Here is a 20624-nt window from a genome sequence, read left to right as displayed (position 1 = left end):
ATGTGCAAAATGCCTCAAGTGCACGGAAACAAAACACAAGCCAAATAGATAAATCAGATAAACCAGAGTGATTTATAAATAAAATAAAGAAATTAATAAAAAAACGAAAGTATTGCCAGAATTGCCAGCTTCGTCTTTTAAATGTAGAAACAAAGAGGCAATGGTTTATTAACATAGGAACCTCTATTTGGACGTGTAGCCCTGTCACAGGGATTGTTGGATTTATTAACGCATTTTAAAAATATTTATTGAAAGCTGCTACATCACATATTATTGGCAGCATTATAATAATATGCTGTATATCAATATATTGGGAGAAAGCTGTTATGTGCGAAATCAGATAATGTGTGCACCCATATACGGCCAAAATTGAATGATCCTCATTTCATAACACATCTGCAACGATTCGACTGTGAGATTGGTAGTCGAATCCGGCTTCTCCGATGCATCGAATCTTCAACTATTCGGGGTCACCCCTATTAATTATTAAAAAAAGTTCTCAATATTAGTAATACTGATGTGTTGCTTTGTACTTTGAAAATACATTATATTAATTAAGATATGTTTTCAGGAATGTGTCTGCAACACCAACTTCGTCTGGTACTCGCACGTTTTGAACAATGGCACGACAACATTTAACTCCATTCCCAAAGAGTTACAGTGTGTGATGGTTTACAAATGTATACCTTATTTTTTATATTTGGAAGTATTTTTAGATGCACACCAAACTTTCACAGCTGACATTTAGAATCATTTTCTTTTAATTAGAGCCATATTGTACTGGTCATATAGAATATTGTTACATGTATACATATTGTTACTTTATTATTTATAATTACAATTAAGCTTCTTTATTTATAATTACAATAAAGCTTCTTAAATCTATTGTATTGTTCATGTTGTTAGCACTTTTTGCAACCCTGTAAGACTTTTATTTTACTAAAAAGGCCTTTTGTACTTTATTTTAACCTATTTTTTTTTTAACTACAAGCAAAAGTTTTTCTCTTTAAGTCTCAAGCAAAAGTTTTTCTCTTTAAGTCTCCCCACAGTCACAGTTCTTTTGTCCCAACATTCCTCACTGAGCCATTAGGGGGTTGGGTCTCCTCAGGTGTAAAACACATCAATATTCATGACCATTGACCCTCCCTTGCATATTGCCTTTACACAGCAAAAAGTGTCTTACAAAAGTTAAATCAATGTATTTTTTCACGTGAATGAGTGGGTTAAATGGTTTTTACATCTTTTTGTAGCAAATTCTCTACTCTACAAGAGTAGATAACTTTTTTGCTTGTTAACAAATGTTTAGGATGTGTTCCTTGGCCTTATTTCAGCAACTTTTTGTTTTCTTTTTTTTACCAACCACGCATAAACATCATTTACTTAAAAATACAAACATGTACATACATTTATCTTAAATATTATTATAGCACAGTTTGTGCTGAATACAGTGTTATGTGATATTAGCCATTAATGTGTTTTAAAGCAACTGAAAAAAGACCAAATGTGAGAGCATCTCAGAACCTCTGACTGTGTCCAAAAAGGGTCCGACCCCAGAGGGTTAAAATAGGGAGCTAGTATAATAGATAATCCAAACAGCGCTGTTGAAAACGTGACGTCCTTTAGGGATGTAACCAATTGCTCACTCATTCCTCCATCAGCCAATGACTTCATGGAAAATATTGATAGACAAAACATGTAGCCAGTTATATAAAGAATTCAAGGATCTCTGTGTGACTTATGTGTGTTTGACTTCCTGCTGCGCTGCAAGAAATGACAGAGAGATGACGTCAAAGTACAGCGAGAGCGATACTTTGACATCATCCGACTGCGGCACAGCATAAAGTCAGTGAAGCGGCTGAGGTAAGATATGGCTGATCTGTTCCGCCCCCCAGCTTCTTTTATTTTTCTTTTGTTTTGTGCGCCCGAGCTTCGTTTACAGTCTGGGGAGATGCACGCTATAAGTTTGAAAAAAAATAACAACCTTACCAAACATGTCTGAGGAACAGGGCAGTCGCGTCACTACAGTCACGTGACTTCACGCTCGAGCCGGAAGAGAAGACAATGCTGAATAAAGTCGTAATCCTTGCTATTTTTGGACCAAAATGTATTTTCGATGCTTCAACACATTCAAGCTGACCCACTGATGTCACATGGACTACTTTGATGATGTTTTTTTTACCTTTTTGGACATGGAAACCGTACATAGATATTCAATGGCTGGGACAAAAGCTCTCGGACTAAATCTAACGTTAATACATCTTAAACCGTGTTCCGAAGATGAACGGAGGTCTTCCGAGTTTAGAACGACATAAGGGTAAGTCATTAATGACATTATTTTCATTTTTGGGCAAACTATATAGTAGTCACGCTGTTCCCTTTGGGGGCGGGGGCGAAAACACAAGCCACTTATACAGTCTGTAAATATGCACACAGACAATGACGCCCCCCGCTGCGCGCTAGAATCTCCGGAAAAACAAGCCCATTTAAACCACAAAATGTACGCTTTTAAATATACAAAAACTGCTATCTCAAACATGGAGAGGTTTCTTCGTGATCTCAACTAACAGATTCTGCAATAAAACGAAAATCTAAAATTTTGAAAAAAAACCTTTGTTTCTCATTATCTCGAAAATTGCTGCCGACTTGTGTCACTGGTTTCCGTGACGGTTCACATATAACTAAGACCTTAATCTAAACCTTCTCTAGGAAACTGCCTCATTATGTTAATACACAAAAGCCTTGAAAATGTACAACCTCACATCAAAGTTGACATGTTTACTAACAAATTTTTAATATAACTTTTAATGACTTTTTGCCAGGAGTATCGTTTCTTTTGGAGTCAATGAGGAATTTATTATTTGTTTCTAAATTACAGTTTTCAGTTCATGTTCTGTGTTTATCATTTACATTATTACAGGTTGAGTGATTGTTATATCACAGACGAGGGTTGTGTTACTCTGACTTCAGCTCTGAGATCAAACCCATCACACCTGAGAGATCTGGATCTGTCTGATAATAATCTAAGAGATTCAGGAGTGAAGATGATCTCTGATGTACTGAAGAACCCTGACTGTAAACTGAAGATACTGAAGTAAGATTGTGGTCTGATTTTATCAAACTGTATTTCAAATTATCAAACAAAATGTACTGTAATGTAAATGAAGTTTATTTCATTTAACACTACCACACTTTTACAAAACCACACTTATTTAAAGTTGCAAACACAAAACACTGAAATTGTAAATTATGATGAAGTAAAAATCATCCAGACAGAAATATTAAAGGTCACATTTCTTTCTGATCCCTTTTTTTAAACCTTAGTGTGTAATGTTGCTGTTGGAGCATAAATAAAATCTGCAAAAAGATAAAATTAAAGTTCACTGCCAGCTGATATATTTTCTGTCTAAGCCTACAGCAAATGGACGGTTTGGAATACACCCCTCTACTAGTAAGAGTGTTTGACTAAACTCCACCCACTGGAATACGTCAGTCAGCTCAAACGGCTTAGGCTAAGCTGCAGTTGAATCACAACACATTTAATAAACTACACAATCAGAGCTCATTATGTATTTCTGAAGGAGGGACTTCATAGAACAAGGAAGACATGAAGACATTAGCCCATTTTTAGTGACAGTGAAAACAGCTCTATAAAAATATGTAAACTTTTTTACATATGATATATGAACACATGTTATATTGTGCACTATAAACACAATTAAAGCTTCAAAAAACTGAAACAATGGGACCTTTAAAGAAAATATTGTGATGTCTTATATAAAAAAACTGATATTTAAGCAATATCGCTTAAGTAGAAATGTGATTAACCCTCTAGGCGCCACGGTCGACTTTTGTCGACAAGATGCGTCACTGAATGTAACTGCCGATTTTGTCACATAGGGTGTCGTGTCAAATTTCGTTCATCCCCCCCCTCCACTAGATGGCAGACATGTCCTACTTTGTACCCGACTCAGAAAAACATCATGCTTCTATACAAACTCTTAGAGCAAGAGCGCATTGAAGTGCGCAACAGCATAGCTAGTGTGCAAGTGAGTCATTTTATCAGAGCGATAACCTCAGCGAGTTTTTTCAATACATGATCATATAATGACATCAAAAAAGCTTACCTGCAATGAAATGTTGGGTCTTATATTCGCTGACAATGATTCTGAAGGGGAATATTTGCCTTCAGAAGATGCTGGTGATTCATTTAGTGACCACGATTCAGACGCGCCCCTGCTTTGCAATCGTGCGGCTGCACAAAGTGAAAGTGTAGCTATACACCAAGCACATGATAAATCCTTTGCCCAATGTCAGTGGTGGGAATGTTACATGGGGTCGGAGAATTCATCGGGGTAGCAGGCGTGTTACAGGTGTGGGGAATGAGGCTCGAGGTAAAATACGCGTCCAGTCTTTTTACCGTGCAAGCAATGTAGAGCGAGCTGCGTCTTCCCGAGCGGGCCCTGGGAGTCTGTCGGGCGAGCGGCCGACTTCCAGTGCTCCGTCCCGTGCACCTCCTCACAATCACAGCGACAGTAATGGCAATAGTCCCAGCTGTGCAAATTCTCTCCACTCGGGGCGCATGCGAGGCAGATCTGGCCATGCGGCTCGTAGCAGGAGCAGAGGCGGTGTTATACACGGGGCAGAGGAGCCATTATGCATAACGTTAGTCTATCGGCGCGCAGATCAGTTTGTTTACTACTTACTATTTACCTGAGCATTCAGTATTGTGCAATATAGCATACAGAAGGTGAGGGACATTTTGGGGGAAAGAAGTGCTGCATTTTATCATTCAAACATGTGACTTTTCATGAAAATTCAAGATGGCTGCCACATATGACGTCATAATATGCAAATTTAATGGGACATTTTATTCCCCTCCATAAAGTGTGTCATCCTTAATATTTCTCTAATTTACAGAAAGTCTCTATCTCTTATCACGTTTAAGATATAGCCTTTTGAAAGTAACATGTCAAAATTAAACGTTTTAGGAAAAAACCTCTGGCGCCTAAAGGGTTAAGCTCTATATCATTACGGCTGTGGTTAGGCCAGAGGCACAAGGCCCAGGCAATCCCAGCCGTGATTCAGCCATTTGTTTTCAATGTCCTAATAACGCAATAGATGTAATAGCCATTTACCAATATTAACATTCTTTTAAAGAATGGCACCAATTATCAGATTCACAATTTTTACATTTCCTTTGGTGTGTAAGTGTGTATTAGTAAATATTTACGATATGCATGAGGTACAAATCTCAAAGTAAATGATGAAGCAAGTTTTCTCTCTTCTTGGACTACAACAAACACACAGATTGTAGGCAACAGTTTATTTCCCGGGACAGTTGACGTGGACACAACAGTCATTATCACAATTCCGCCCACTTTTGAAATACAGCCTGTAAGTATTCTATGTTGCAGTGTAGCACTTGTTTATTGTTTCTACGATCACAAATGCAGATATGGTTTTAACGTTTTAGTATCCTGACCTTACCAATCTGTTATGTTCTGCTCAAGCCGTGCTGGCAAAGTTTATCGATTGGCTTGGTCATCTGCATTTTCTGGATCAGATTCGGCTTGTATTAATAGGGTAAAAAAACGATTTGAACTCCTGTCAAAAGTGGATTGTGAACTAATCTTTAAAACATGGTAAGGAGCGTCACATTTCCGGCTGCATCAGAGGTATTTAGGCCAATCACAATGTACTGGTAAGTTGGCCAATCGGAGACACAGCACTTTTCAGATCAATTAGCTTTGTAACAAATCAGAGCGTTTGAGAAAGCGTTTGGAAGTAAATGGCTCCAGCTAACATACTGCTCCCAATAAGTGACAAAATAACGCCCACATTTTCCTATGACCTTGTTATTTATGCACAGTGTAACTATACAAACCACAATCTTATAAATAGGAAAATGTTGGCATTATTTTGTCACTTATTGGTTTCAGGCAAGAATATATACAGTATGTATAATATTCAAATCAGAGTCCATTAGTAAAAATAGCACCTATTTGAACATTAACTTAGAAAGATTCGGACGTGAGATCCAGACATGGCCAGTGGGCATCAGTGTGTGCCTACCTCACTGACTACAGCCTTATCTTGGACATTTGTAATTTCCCGCTGGCTCTGATGGTACAGTGATAGGTTGCCACCCCTGCAATAAGTCAATTTGTGAAATTTCCTTACTGAATATTCCACGGTCAACTGTTAGTAATATTATAACAAAATGGAAGCAATTGGGAACAACAGCAACTAAAGGCCACGTAAAATCACAGAGCGGGGTCAACGCATGCTACAGTGCGTTGAAGTTGGCAACTTTCTGCAGCGTCAAATACAGACCTCCAAATTTAGTGAAAGAGTTTCCATGGCCGAGCAGACGAGGTTGCCAGGAGAACGTTACATGCCTGACTGCATTGTGCCAATTATAAAGTTTGGTGGAGGAGGGATTATGGTGTGGGGTTGTTTTTCAGGGTTTGGGCTTGGGCCCATAGTTCCAGTGAAAGGAACTCTTAATGCCTTATCATACCAAGACATTTTTGATAATTTCATGCTCCCAACTTTGTGGGAACAGTTTGGGGATGACCCCTTCCTGTTCCAACATGACTGTGCACATGTGCACAAAGCAAGGTCTATAAAGACATGGATGAGCGAGTTTGGTGTGGAGGAACTTGACTGGCCTGCAGAGAGTCCTGACCCGCCCTAGGGTAGCGTGAAAGGACAGCTGACATCCCTAGGCTAAAATAGAGGCGAGTGGGAAGGGGAAACTGTCAGCTGCGCGCCACACCCCCAAAATTTTCACGACCGATCAAACGCCACAGGTGGTCCCCGTATGACCTCCCGGTCGAGGCGGGTGGGTTTTCCACAATGACACGTACCCACTATTTGTCCATTTGCCCATCAGTTGCGCGGATTGACCCCCTGACCCCTCCTGACCGCACCCCCGACCCCCCCCCATGACACGTACCCACTATTTGTCCATTTGCCCATTAGTTGCGCGGATTGACCCCCTGACCCCTCCTGACCGCACCCCCGACCCCCCCATGACACGTACCCACTATTTGTCCATTTGCCCATTAGTTGCGCGGATTGACCCCCTGAACGCACCCCCGACACCCCCCCACGCCACGGACCCACTATTTGTCCATTTGCCCGTTATTTGCCCGATCTTCACCAAATTCGCACCACGCGTAGAGCGTGCAGAGACTAAGAGGTCAAGGCATACACCGGTCGTGTGTTCCTGACCGATCATTTTGACCTCGCCCGATCTTCACCAAATTCGCACCACGCGTAGAGCGTGCCCTCCTAGCTCGTTCCTGTGCCGAGATAGAGGCCTGACACTTGCGTGTAAATAGTCTGCCAATGGACGAATAATGTGTTCGTGTCAGTTTTTCCCTTAAGGGCCTCTGGGATTTCGACCGCATTACCACGACACGGACGACGCGCGGAGAGCGTTGCGGTAACTTTCGGGCACGTATGACACGTACACGAACGCACGTTTTGGAATCGGTGACTCGTGTCAGAGCCGTAGCTCCGCCCCACAACTTGTCACCCCCCGAGACGCACGTTCCCGAGCACGGCCCGACCCCCTCTTCACGCGTGAGCAGTTTGAGCTAAATCCGGCGACGTTGAAAATTTCGTGCAAAAAATGACGTAAGGGGTACGTACACCTGTCGGTTTTTTTGGACCAAATTTTCGACCTCGCCAGATCTTCACCAAATTGCCGAGCGTGCCGAGACTAAGACGGGTGCGCAGGTCCCGCCTTCCTAGCTCGTTCCTGTGCCGAGATAGAGGCCTGACACGTGTCAGCGATTCCATTCAAAATAAATAGTGCGTTCGTGTACATGTCGTACGTGCGCGAAAGTTACCTCGCCACTCTCCGCGCGTCGTCTGTGTAGCGGTAATGCGGTCGAAATCAACGAGGCTCTAAAGGGAAAAAAATGACACAAACCCATTATTCGTCCATTGGCAGACTATTGCATGCACGAATACATGGGAACTGTCAGTGATTCAAACGACTGTAGCTCCGCCCCTGATTAGGCTACACCCTCGACCTTGGACCAGAGCATGTGAGCGAAGCTGAGCGGTGTGACGCTCCGCTAAATATTCCGCTCTACTGTTCAAGCGCTCCACTCAGTTGCTCGCCGTCCAAGCAAGCGCTCCGTTAACTTTCCTCTCACGCTCGCAAATAAACCAATTCTCGCTCAGATCCCGCTCCGACATAAAAAAAAATATTTAGTAAGCCTAATTGTTTTCTGTACTGACATTCTTGGATAAAATGCATTTGCATTAAATTAAAGTATTAGCTGATAAATCGCAGTTATGTTTCAGAATGACATTCTACAGCTTAATTCGTTTTTATCCATTTAAATGTATGAAATAAAAGTGATTAAATTAAATGAATTAATTTAAATGTATTAAGATCCTTGGCAAACCTATCAAAAAATGCAAAAACTGAACAGTATTTGTTTTTTTATTTCAGTAAGAATAGCTGTTGTGCAAAAGAGCATTCAAAATAAGACACATTACAAACACACACCTACGAGTGTGCACAATGTTCGTAGAACTTCACAAAATATACATTGGACTATCAGCATATGAAAGGCTCACACAATATAAAATTTACTTAAAGAACGTTTAGCCTATTTACAGGCATTAATGAAAGAAAAACACTTTCTAAAATTAAAATACACCATAGGCTGCGAGGAACTTCGTAGCTGTTGTGCAACAGAATATTCAAAATAATACACATTAATACAAACGCACACCTACGAGTGTGAATGTGCGTAGAACTTCAGAAAATATACATTGTACCATCAGCAAAGGCACACACAATATAACATTTACGTAAAGAGCATTTGGAATAGCCTATATAAAATGCATTAATTAAAATAAAACACTTTCTAAAAATACAATACACTAGGCTGCGAGGAACTGCGTTTTTTTAACGTATCTTAGTGTTTAGGTCAGAACTGTTGAATTTACTTTTAGAAACATTAGCTTGGACAAAGTATCAGGCTTTAGGCTCATTCGGTGTGCCCGGGAAAGTAATCCGGCGGCAGAAAACACTCGCTCAGCGCTGGAAGAACCACTGGGGATGCTGAATATTTTAGGGCGACCTTGGCTAATCGAGGCAGGGATCCAGCATTGGTTTTCCAAAATCCTAGTACATCTTCCTGAGGGCTTTTTCGCATTGAGCCCATGTACTCCTCCATCTCACCTCTGGCACTGTCAGCTACACTTGAGTCACTTTCATATGAGCCGAAAATGCGCAACTTCTTGTGAACATTTCTGGCTTCAGTGACTGTTTCCACGCCGCTGCACTCTGCCTCCTTTACCAACAATTCGCGAATCTCCGCGAGTTGATTGTTCACTGTTGCATCTCTAATGATCCATTCGGTTTTAAATCTTGGATCCAATACAGCCGCTAACACAAGGTGCTTGTCGGCATAGAATCTCGTAAAACGAGAAGATATGTTATTTGACAGTGTCTCTGCAAACGCACGAATGGGCAGGGACAGGGTTTCTGGCAGACTGGACGAAAGCTGTTTAATTTCCATAACAGCTGGAAGAATTATGCCCAGGTTTCCGAGCTCTTTTTGCATAGCATTAGTAAGTTCTGCCAGAGGTGATAGCACCTCAGTCAGGGCTTGGAGTTGAAGCACGTCATTCATAGTCAGCTTACTGTTCTCAGACATGGTCATCTTATTCTGGAAGTGTGGGTCTCTTTCAAACATTTTCATTACGGATTCAATCATGCGCAGCTGACTGCTCCACCTGGTGATACATGCCGGAGTGGGACGCACACCTAGTTTATCCGCCTCCTCGGTGTTTAGCGTGCTTTTCCTCACACATTTTACAAGTTTTGCCGTTCGTGTTATAAGATTGTCCACATCAGCATGGCTGTTTATCGCATCCTTTAGGGCGAGTTGCAGTAAATGGATAGGGCATCGCATATGGAGATTGCTTTCAGTGACATATGTGGTGGTCATGTTCTCCATGATCTGTGAAAAATCTGTGTGTTGACCTTCATCCTTGTCCCCTTCCTCAGGGTCCTCTTCTACTGCACTTCCATCAAACCCTGGGAGGTTGAAAGCCTTAATCATGTTACTGGCGCTGTCAGTCACCACCCTGACAACACGTCTTTGTACACCCCAGTGTTGTAAAACACTTTCATATTTATGAAAGATATTCTCTGCTGTGTGGTGTCCTTTAAGATGCTCACAGGACAGCAACACAGTGTGACCATTGAATAGTTCATCAACGAAACTTGCCACGACACCCAGAAAGCTGTGTCCTCTTCTGTTTGTCCATATGTCTAAAGTTATTGCGAAGCCATCTCCTAACTGCAACAGCTCACGAAGTCTGCCATCCATCTCAATAAGAGCATTTGGCATCAGAGTATCACGTACTGTATTGTAGCATGGGGTGGTGTACCCGGGCTGGGCAACGCTAACAAAATGACGCATACCTTCTCGTTCACCTTTTGTGAGAGGTTCATAATCCATGTATATCATCTTAAAAAATGCATAATCTAATTCTTTCTTCCGTGTAGTTGACACTGAGAATTGAGGACGCTGGGGAGCAAAAAAGTTTTTTATCTCCCTTGTTGCAGTTTTATCTGTAAAGAGCAAATTACATTGCATTATTATTTTTTGTGCTGCATCTAAATTATATGTATGGTTCGGGTAAGATTTTTATTTTAAAGTGGTGTAATAAATTCTGTAGTGTTTTGTTCTGTATTTACGTACACTACCGGCCAAAATATTTGGAACACTTGACTAAAATGATAACTGTGATCTTAAAAATTATTTAATCTGAAGGTGTATGGTTAAATGCTTGAAATTACTTTTGTAGGCAAAAAAATACCTGTGCCAAACAGATTAATTTCTGTTATTAGAAAGCAAAAATTTTAGTTTAAAATATAATTTTTGAAATAAATGACTTACACTGAATATGGAAGAAAAAGCAGCCAAAAAGAGCCCAGATTAAATATGAACTCCTTCTATACTCTTTAAAATTCATCCTAAACTGAAAATTGGAGAAGCTTCTTGAAAAAAATGACATACTTACGGTTGTGCAATTTCGGGTGACTGCAATCTCCAGATAATAAAATATAAGAGTTTTGATTTATTTTGGATGCTTTTAGTCACCAACATGATTCTCACAGTTAAATTTGTGTTATGCCATAGTTTGGACGAGTTTATTATTATTCTGTAATATGGAAAAAAAATAAATATAGAACGAGTGAGTGTCCGAAAACTTTTGGCCGGTAGTTGTGTGTTGGCTATTAGACCTAGTTTAACTGATACGGAGCTCCGGATATAATTCAAATTAACAATTTGTTTCCACGACATCCACATGTTTTACTAATTCACAATTAGTAATTTATTTATTTTAAGTAATAATAAATGTAAGAAGTAATTACGAAATATTATAATAATTCGTTCCACGTTTTAGTAAAACTATAAGGAATGAACTGTTGAATCGTAGAAAGAATTCTTAATTTATGGCCATACTTTAGACTAAAATTGTTAATCTGTGTGTGTCCATAATGTAAAGATAACTTCTAAATTTGTGGCCATGATTTTGCATCATCATGATCGGATTCGGGGCTCCATTCAACATGAGAGTCTTACCTTACTTATGTATTAATTTATTATTGAATGGTGTGTGTAACTAACTAGCTCACCTTTTGATACACTACCATGTTTGCGTAGCACATCCTCGTGCTTTCTGGCTATGTGCCGCTTTAGATTCCAGTTTGAATCTTTGCTAACCCTCACCGTCTCTCCACACTCCCTTTCAATTTCTTCTCCCTGATCATTCTTAACTTTTATTTTAACTTTACATTTATATATTAGTCTGGCGACTTCATTAAAACAATATTTGAACTCCATTACTTATTGCTAGCCGTTTTTGCAGATTCTCGAACTAGCAAATTACCAAAGGGCATTCTGGGATGAGTGAGCGGTGCTGAGCGTATTGAGCAAGCGGAGCGGAATTTTCGGAAATGCGCTCTGATGAAAATATTACCACACCCCTCAACGTTCCACTCGCGCTCCACACCGCTCACATGCTCTGCCTTGGACTCGTTGGAAAGGTCTAGTCCGGACCTTTCCAACGCACCCTCAACAGAGTGTCTACGTCTTTCCCGGGTCGAGAAACAAAGCCCTGAACATAGCTTTTTTCACCCATTTTCACAAAAAACCCAAACTCAAAAATCCATCTCACAGAAATTTTACCAGGTGAATCGGCGTCGTCTGAAATGCCTAGAAAACTTGTTCCCTGGTGACAAAATTTCGGACCCCATACTGAACAACAGACAGGACCAAATTTTTGACCTCGCCCGATCTTCACCAAATTCGCACCACGCGTAGAGCGTGCCGAGCCTAAGACGTTAAGGCGTACGCCGGTCGCGTATTCCTGACCAATCATTTTGACCTCGCCGGATCTTCACCAGATTCGCACCACGCGTAGAGCGTGCCGAGACTAAGACGACGGCGCGGGTCCCACCCTCCTAGCTCGTTCCTGTGCCAAGATAGAGGCCTGACACTTGCGTGTAAATAGTCTGCCAATGGACGAATAAAAGTACAGAGTTCGGTGCCCATCCCTACTACTGACCAAATGCCGTAGTACACGCACAAGCTGTGCATGAAACAAAGAATCGCAGCCTTGCAATTCAGAATTGATTTCAGACAGGCATTTTTAATGGGACACACGATTAATCATTTTTTTGTCAGCTGATGGTGCAGTGAGTGAGTCAGAGATAGCAGCGACAGTGAGTATGGCAGGTGGTGGTGTTCCACAAGAGTTAAAGGATCCGCAGGCCTCTTTAAGATCGCACGTTTGGGAAAACTTTGGTTTCCAGTCAGTTACAGTAGTACAGGCGAGAGAGTGGTGGAAAACACAAAGACTGTGTGTCGGCGTTGTTCTGCAGTTGTTGGGTATATTAGTAGAAATACATCTAACATTCTAACGCATATCCAATGCCATCACCCAGATGTGAAAATGGACTATGGGATGTTTTAAAACATCATTTGTTGTCCTTTTTATTTATTTGAACTAAAAATCAACATGAAAATGACACATAATGTGTTAAAATAACAATGTGTTAAATAGTTAAACACAAAACAATGTTAAAATGAACACATCCTTTCTTAGAGTGAAGTTACCAAATTTGCCAGTTGGCACTTGGTACAGATATGCCTGTCACACATAATAGCATACTTTTTTGTTGTTATTATTCTATGTATTTACACTTATAAGAGATGCTGTATTTTCTGTTTTATGGCTGATTGTCCTATTTTGTTTACAAGTTACTGATGGAGTCTGGAGATGATGTGAGGGGAGAGACTGTATGACACTAGGTGGTACAGCTGAGACATGTACAATAAAAAAATATTTGCCTTCTGCATTTTTGTTTTGTTTTTCCCGCCATTGTACCGAACCGTAACATCTGAACCGAGGTACGAACCGAACCTGTGTACCGTTGCATACCTTTTGTCCACAGCCCACCTGATGGTCGCTGGGGTTCCTCAGGGATCAGCCCTTGGTCCACTCCTTTTTTCCATCTACACAACATCCTTAGGACCTATCATACAGGCACCTGGCTTCTCCTACCACTGCTATGCTGATGACACCCAAATCATCTTCTCATTTCACCCAGACGATACCACCATAGCAACATGCATTACAGACTTACTTACTTATGCCTGCTACCCCTCCTGGGGCATAGGCCGCCGACAAGAGCTCTCCAGGCATCCCTGTCTTGGGCTTTTCTCTCCAGCGGACTCCAGGTATATCCAAATTCTTTGGTATCAGCTGCCAAATCTCGGCGCCATGTATTTCTTGGCCTTCCTCTTTTTCTCTTTCCTGGGGGGTTCCAGTTGAGTACTTGCCTGGTGATATTGGAAGCTGGCTTGCGTAGCGTATGGCCAATCCATCTCCAGCATCGTTTTAGGATCTCATCTTCTGCAGGAAGCTGATTGTTTTTTTTGCCAAAGGTCATGGTTGCTGATGGTATTTGGCCACCGGATCTGGAGGATTTTTCGCATACAGGAATTGATAAAGGTCTGAACTTTCTTCGTCGTCGCCACTGTTTTCCTCCATGTCTCTGCACCGTAGAGAAGGACCGTCTTGACATTGGTATTGAACAGCCTGACCTTTGTCCTTAGGGCCAGTTCCTTCGAGCTCCAGATGTTCCTCAGCTGTAGGAAGGCTGCTCTTGCTTTACGTATTCATGCCTTGACGTCAGCGTCTGTTCCACCCTGCTTATCGATGACACTGCCCAGGTAGGTGAAGGCCTCTACTTCTTCTAGTGCTTCTCCGTCCAACAGTACTGGGTCGTTTTTGATGTTATTTACCTTGAGGATCTTTGTCTTATGTTTATTGATGTTCAGACCTACTTGAGCGGAGGTGGCAGCTATGCTTTTTATCTTGTCTTGCATCTGCTGTCGGGTGTGGGATAGCAAGGCCAAATCATCTGCAAAATCCAGGTCGTCGAGTTGTGTAACCCCGGTTCTCACGTCGAAGTTCTCCGTAAGCTTCCCTCCATGGACCACTCTGCTCGTCATACCGCCATACGAGTTTTGGATAAGGTTGACGATCTTGGCTGGCACACCACAATGCCGGAGAAGGTTCCAAAGGGCACTCCTATCCAGGCCATCAATAGCCTTCTCATAGTCTACGAAGGTAATGTAGAGAAGAGAGTTCCACTCCAGTGACTGTTCGACAATGATACGGAGGGTGGCGATCTGATCCATACAGGATCTGTCTTTCCTAAAGCCTGCCTGCTGGTCACGGAGTTGGGTGTCCACCTGGTCCTTAATTCTATTCAGGATGATCCTATTGAACACTTTTCCTGGAATGGACAGTAGCGTAATCCCTCAGTAGCTGTCACACTGCATTACAGACTGCTTAGACGAAATCTCAGCTTGGATGAAGAAACATTACTTTCAGCTGAACCTAGCAAAGATAGAGCTTGTATTTCTGGCACAACCCACAATAAAATATGCTTTATCCATTCAACTGGGCAACATGACCATTACTCCTTCCAAAACTGCCAAAAACCTTGGCATAATATTTGACGACCAACTGTCCTTCACTGATTACATTGCAAATGTAGCACAATCATGTCATTTTGTATTATACAATATCAGGAAGATACATCCCTTCCTTATGGAGCATGCTGCACAACTCCTGATCCAGGCCCTGGTAATCACCAGGTTGGACTACTGCACTTCTCTCCTTGTTGGCCGTCCTGCACAGAGCATCAAACCACTGCAATTGGTTCAGAACACAGCAGCCCGACTCATCTTCCAAGAGCCCAGAGCTCATGTAATGGCGCTCTTCATCTCCATCAATCCACTGGCTACCTATTGAAGCGCATGTCAGGAGTCACTACTGCTCACTCACAGAACTTTCACTGGCACTGCACCAGCATACTTTAACACTTTGCTGCATTCCTACACCCCATACAGAGTCTTATGTTCAGCAAAGTAGCAGCGCCTACCAGTTTTAGCCACAAGTTTTATGATTGCAATACCAGTTTTGGCCACAATCCTACATACTGTTCCTTTAAATGGCCTCGTACACACTGCAAAATTTTGGGATGGCAAACTTGTTTAAATGCGGGAGTGAATCCCCTAAATCCCCTCCGTTTCTTGTCTGTATGGAACAAGACTCCCTCCCAAAAATGTGATGATTGACGCAAAGGTAACCATAGCAATGTTCTGCCGTCTTCCATGCTTATCATGCAAGTTCAATTTTATCAGAAAATACAGTCCAGACCGCCCGTTCCCAACCAACATTCCTGTCCAATATGGGTAACCCAGAGTTCCGACTGCTACCTATTTATACTCTTAAATTTAATCCCGCACCACAAGAATCCGACAAGAGTCGGACTGTATAAGAGAATAAGACTACAGGAGAACATGATTGCTCGTTGCTCTGTCATATGCACAACCTTTTTAAAATGTCTGTAATCTGTTACCACAAAAGTACTTGATCTGTTTAAAATGATTTCATTGGCAAATGTCTGCTAAGGTATTAAATTAAAAAATTAAAATTTATCCTAATCCCATTATTAGGGCCCGAGCACCGAGGAGCAGGCCAGAATGGCCTGCACCAAAAGGTGCGAAGCCCTATTGTTTTTGCTCGAATTTATTATTATTATTTTTTTATTATTTTTTTTATTTTTATTTTTTTTAACACTTTTGGGCATTTTGGGTGCCTTAACATACTCGAAAACTCTTGAAATTTGGCACAGACGTTAGAGTCGTTCGTCATTGCGAACAGACAAAGGCTGGAACACGGGCGTGGCACGGGGGCTCTGTAGCGCCCCCTGTAATGCAAAAACAAACAGTAGTGCGCAGATCGGGCAAACATGTACGCACATTTACGAAAGTTGGTACACATATAGATCTCATCGACCCGAACAACTTTCGCCCTCTAACATTTTAGCTCCGCCCAACAGGAAGTCCGCCATTTTGGATTGTTTAAAAAATGCATGCGGTGAACTTTTAAATACTCCTCCTAGAGGATGAATGCGATTGACACCAAAAGTGGTGAACATGATGTCGAGACATTGGACTTGCTAAATTGCGAAGGGATTTTTGATATCTCGAACGGTTCCGCTATGGCGAGGCGACGAATTCATGGCGAATTCAGAGAAACAGGAAGTGTCTAATATCTGAGGCAAAAAATATCTTATTGTGATGCCATGCGGGATGTTTGTTCGTCTAAAGATTCCGATCGCATCGATGTGCCTATTGTGACTCCCGGGTATAGCGCCACCACCAGGCGCCAGGAAGTGTGTCAGTCACAAAGGTGATTTTTTTTCACAGTTCCATGCGATGTTCTTTTAAATACTCCTTCTAGGATTTTCATGCGATTGTTACCAAAAGTGGTCAACATGATGCCGAGACATTGTAGATGATAAATTGCGAAGGGATTTTTGATATCTCAAACGCTGTTCCCATGGCAACCTGTCAAACTTTACTTTCGTTTTTAAGGCATATTTAAACCTTACATCTGCATGCATTAAACTTTTAAATACTCCTCCTGAGGAAATAATGTGATTGACTCCAGAAGTGGTCAACATAATGGTGAGACATTGTAGATGATAAATTGCGAAGGGATTTTTGATATCTCAAACGCTGTTCCCATGGCAACGCGTCAAACTTTGCTTTCACTTTCCAGCATATTTAAGGCTGACTGTTACATGCTGTGAACCTTTAAATACTCCTCGTATGGGATTCATGTGATTGACACAAGAAGTGGTCAACATGATGCCGAGACATTGTAGATGATAAATTGCGAAGGAATTTTTGACATCTCGAACGCTGTTCCCATGGCAATGCGTCAAACTTTACTTTTATTTCAGGCTTATTTAAGGCTCTTGGCGTGCTTAGATTAACTTTAAATTTGGCACACACATCAGAGTTGTCGGCTGTTAAGTGTTGACAAAAACGTCAGATAAAGGCGTGTCTATTTAGTGGCTCACTAGCGCCCCCGTTTATCTAAAATGTTGGGTTTCATTTACCTACAGTCCCTTAATGGGTAGTCCCCCGATATTTACCCACTTGATGCACTTGCCCACCGTGCATCGTTTTCTCGGAGGCACCGTGTAGCGGTAAATAAACGTGCGAGGGCCCGCCATCGCTGCTTGCAGCTATATTTCATATTTTGTATTTTTGATCTGAATGCACAATACAAAAATCGAAAAACAAGTCGTTATTCGTTTTATCATTTTTGTTTTTCATTTGAAAAATCGATTGAACGAACGGTACACGGATTACGGACCATACACGGATTCATTTTTTTTTATTTTTGATCTGAGCGCACAATCAGAAATCGGAAAACGAGTCATTAGGCCTATTTGTTTTTTCATTTTAGTTCAGGAAATAAATAATGGTAGGGGCCATATTTGTAAACTGTTATTAAAAAATAAAAATGATAAAAAACGGACTTTCATAATAATCCGGCGGGCCAGAAAATATTGCCTGTTGCCGACCCCTGATTTAGAGGGTGGGGGGCCTGCAGGCACTGTTTGTTTCCCCTTAGTGACTGGAATTTGGTCTGAGAGACTCTCGCGTTATTAGACCAATATTATCTGTTTAAATATGCCCTGGTGGTGTTACTGGTAAGAGGTCTGCTCATCCTCCTCAGATAAGGACCCCCTTACACTTGACTGGAAGGTTGTGATGCCATTTAGCATGGCACGTGATGACTTGCCTGTGCCCACTTTAAGGATATCAGCATGGGGAGCAGAGTTGTGCCACTTTATATAGGCACCCCTACTGCTGTCGACTGAAAGGGAACGTCTTGGTTATGACTGTAACTAAAATTCTCTGATGGAGAAACGAGACATTGTTTCCTCCGTGCTACAACATACAAGCGAATTAATGGTGCTTTGCCATCTCCTTTTATGCATTTTATGCATGCAAGCTTGGACAGAGACTGGTATTTAAAAACCATTTGCGCAATTTCATTACTGTTTATGTCAGACTGGATTGGCTCTCAAAAGCTCACCAGTGTTAATTTTGGCAGCAAATTCTGATTTAGTCTTAGTCCTAGTCTTTTGAATAACACACCATTTAGTTTTAGTCTTATTTTAGTCATCTGAAATGTTTTAGTCTTAGTCTAGTTTTAGTCGACTAAGGGGCAGTTTCCCGAACAGGGATTAGCTTAATTCAGGACTAGGCCTTAGTTTAACTATGAAATATAACTAGTTTTAACAAACATGCCTTACTAAAAACATTACCTGTGTGCATTTTGAGGCAAAACAAAGGGCACCGATGTATTTTAAGATATGTAAGTGCAAGTTGTTTGTAGTTTGGACAGCTCTTAAAAATGTTTTAGTTTAGGACTAGTCTAATCCCTGTCCAGGAAACTGCCCATAAATATAATAAGAGTTTTAGTCTTAGTCTAGTCTAAGTTTTTTAGTCATTGGAAGTATCCTCCTCAGTCTGTTATGGAATGTTAAGGTTTGAATATGCAAAACAGACACAGATTTAATGGTTGTTATAGAAAACACATATTTTATTTTATTCTTAATGTCAAAAACACTGACCTTGGTTTTTTCACAAAAGATAATCTCACATATAATCAGTGATGGGAGTAACGCGTTACTGTAGCTCCACTACTTTTAGCAGTAACGAGCATGTAACGAAGTATTTTTTTAAATCAAGTAACGCAATTACAATTACTGAAATTTAAATGAGTTCGTTACTCGCTTTACTCTATTTTGTAAAAAATAGACAAGACATATCTGACGTCGCAGGACCGTAATTGGCGGCGCAATGATTCATTACACTTCATCATAGCTGACAGTGCATATAGAATTAACATGAAAAATCTAAACGGGACAACATACTTTTGTTTAAAAATTGTGCGCAAGTCATAATCCATCCAGTCTCATGTTTGTAAATTATCTTCACCAAGCAATCGCACCAATCAACTTGCATTTGTAGTCCACAAAGGTAATAAATCGAAGAAATGTTCATAAATTCTTAGATGTTTACATCGGCTTCATGGAAGAGAACGATCCACGATTGTTGTTTCCACTAAAATATTCACACTGCGCTGTACACCCGTGTTAAAACTAACTCCATAGTATGTGTGAGCTCGCTTTTAGTTTTAGTTTCAGTCTCTCCGTATCCGAAAAAACAATCCACTCGCTCTGTGTCTGTCTGACAAAACAATCCACTCGCTCTGTGTCCGTCCGATAAAACAATCCACGTAGCCTACTCCGTTTTCTGATTAAATATCTTCCTTTAATCCTGTGTATCATTTAAATCCAACAGAAAACAAACAATATATGACCAAAGAGCGCAGTCCCTGCGGCAAGCTTCACAAGCTGTGTTCCAATTCAAGGGCTGCACCCTACTAAGCATGCGATAAAAGGTGAGCACTCGGCCTTTCAAGGCACTCAGAAGTTCGCAAAGAGAACTGAAATGAGACGGTCTAACCTTCGGAGGACCCATAATTTGCGTCACCTGCTGCACGCACATCGCGCCTGTCAGCAGGACACAGCCGAGACGTTTCTAACTTATTAAAATAAATATGAAATCAGAAAAATTATAATTTATTTTAGAAAATATGACATGTTGACACAATTGTCTCCAAATTTTTAAAGAGACACTACACAATTTTAACACATTATATGAAGAGTTTGGTTCCAAAACGCAATAAATCCATTTTGACAAATTTTGGTAAAAACGTGTTTTCTATACCAAGAAAGTGACAAGATGAAAACAACTATTTTCTGTTACAAACTTTCACACAGCATCTTTAGGTTATAAAAACATAAAAAATTCAAATCCATGACTTGATTTTCAAAGATTTATTATAAAAACGGATTATTTTTTCCACAAAATGCAATAAATCCATGACAAGTTTTTATTCAAAATGCTATAAATCTATTGAATCAATAGCCTATATAAATGTGCATTCATCTTTGCCATGTTATATTCATTTAGTTGACTAGTTGTATACACTAATTAAAAATATAAACATTAATGTTATTAATCAAAACACTTACTTTGTCATATTAAGAACCCTGTCATTGCGGTTACTTGACGTCTTTGCTTAACGTCTTTCACAGCGATCAGCTGTAAAATGTTTTTGGT

General features: G+C 40.8%; 1 protein-coding gene across 2 annotated transcripts in view; it reads left to right on the top strand.

Annotated features, from left to right (window-relative positions):
• Positions 1-20624, top strand: part of LOC141363261 (NACHT, LRR and PYD domains-containing protein 3-like) — an 82219-nt gene that overhangs the window by 22171 nt on the left and 39424 nt on the right. For both annotated transcript variants that reach the window (XM_073865875.1, XM_073865874.1), the window contains exon 6: positions 2918-3091. In XM_073865875.1, coding sequence (XP_073721976.1) covers positions 2918-3091 — 174 coding nt within the window. The remainder of the gene's footprint in view (positions 1-2917; positions 3092-20624) is intronic.

Source organism: Misgurnus anguillicaudatus, unplaced genomic scaffold, assembly GCF_027580225.2.
Source record: "Misgurnus anguillicaudatus unplaced genomic scaffold, ASM2758022v2 HiC_scaffold_33, whole genome shotgun sequence".
NCBI lineage: Eukaryota > Metazoa > Chordata > Actinopteri > Cypriniformes > Cobitidae > Misgurnus > Misgurnus anguillicaudatus.
The sequence above is the reverse complement of the archived record's forward strand: the minus strand, read 5'-3'. Positions and strand labels throughout refer to the sequence as shown.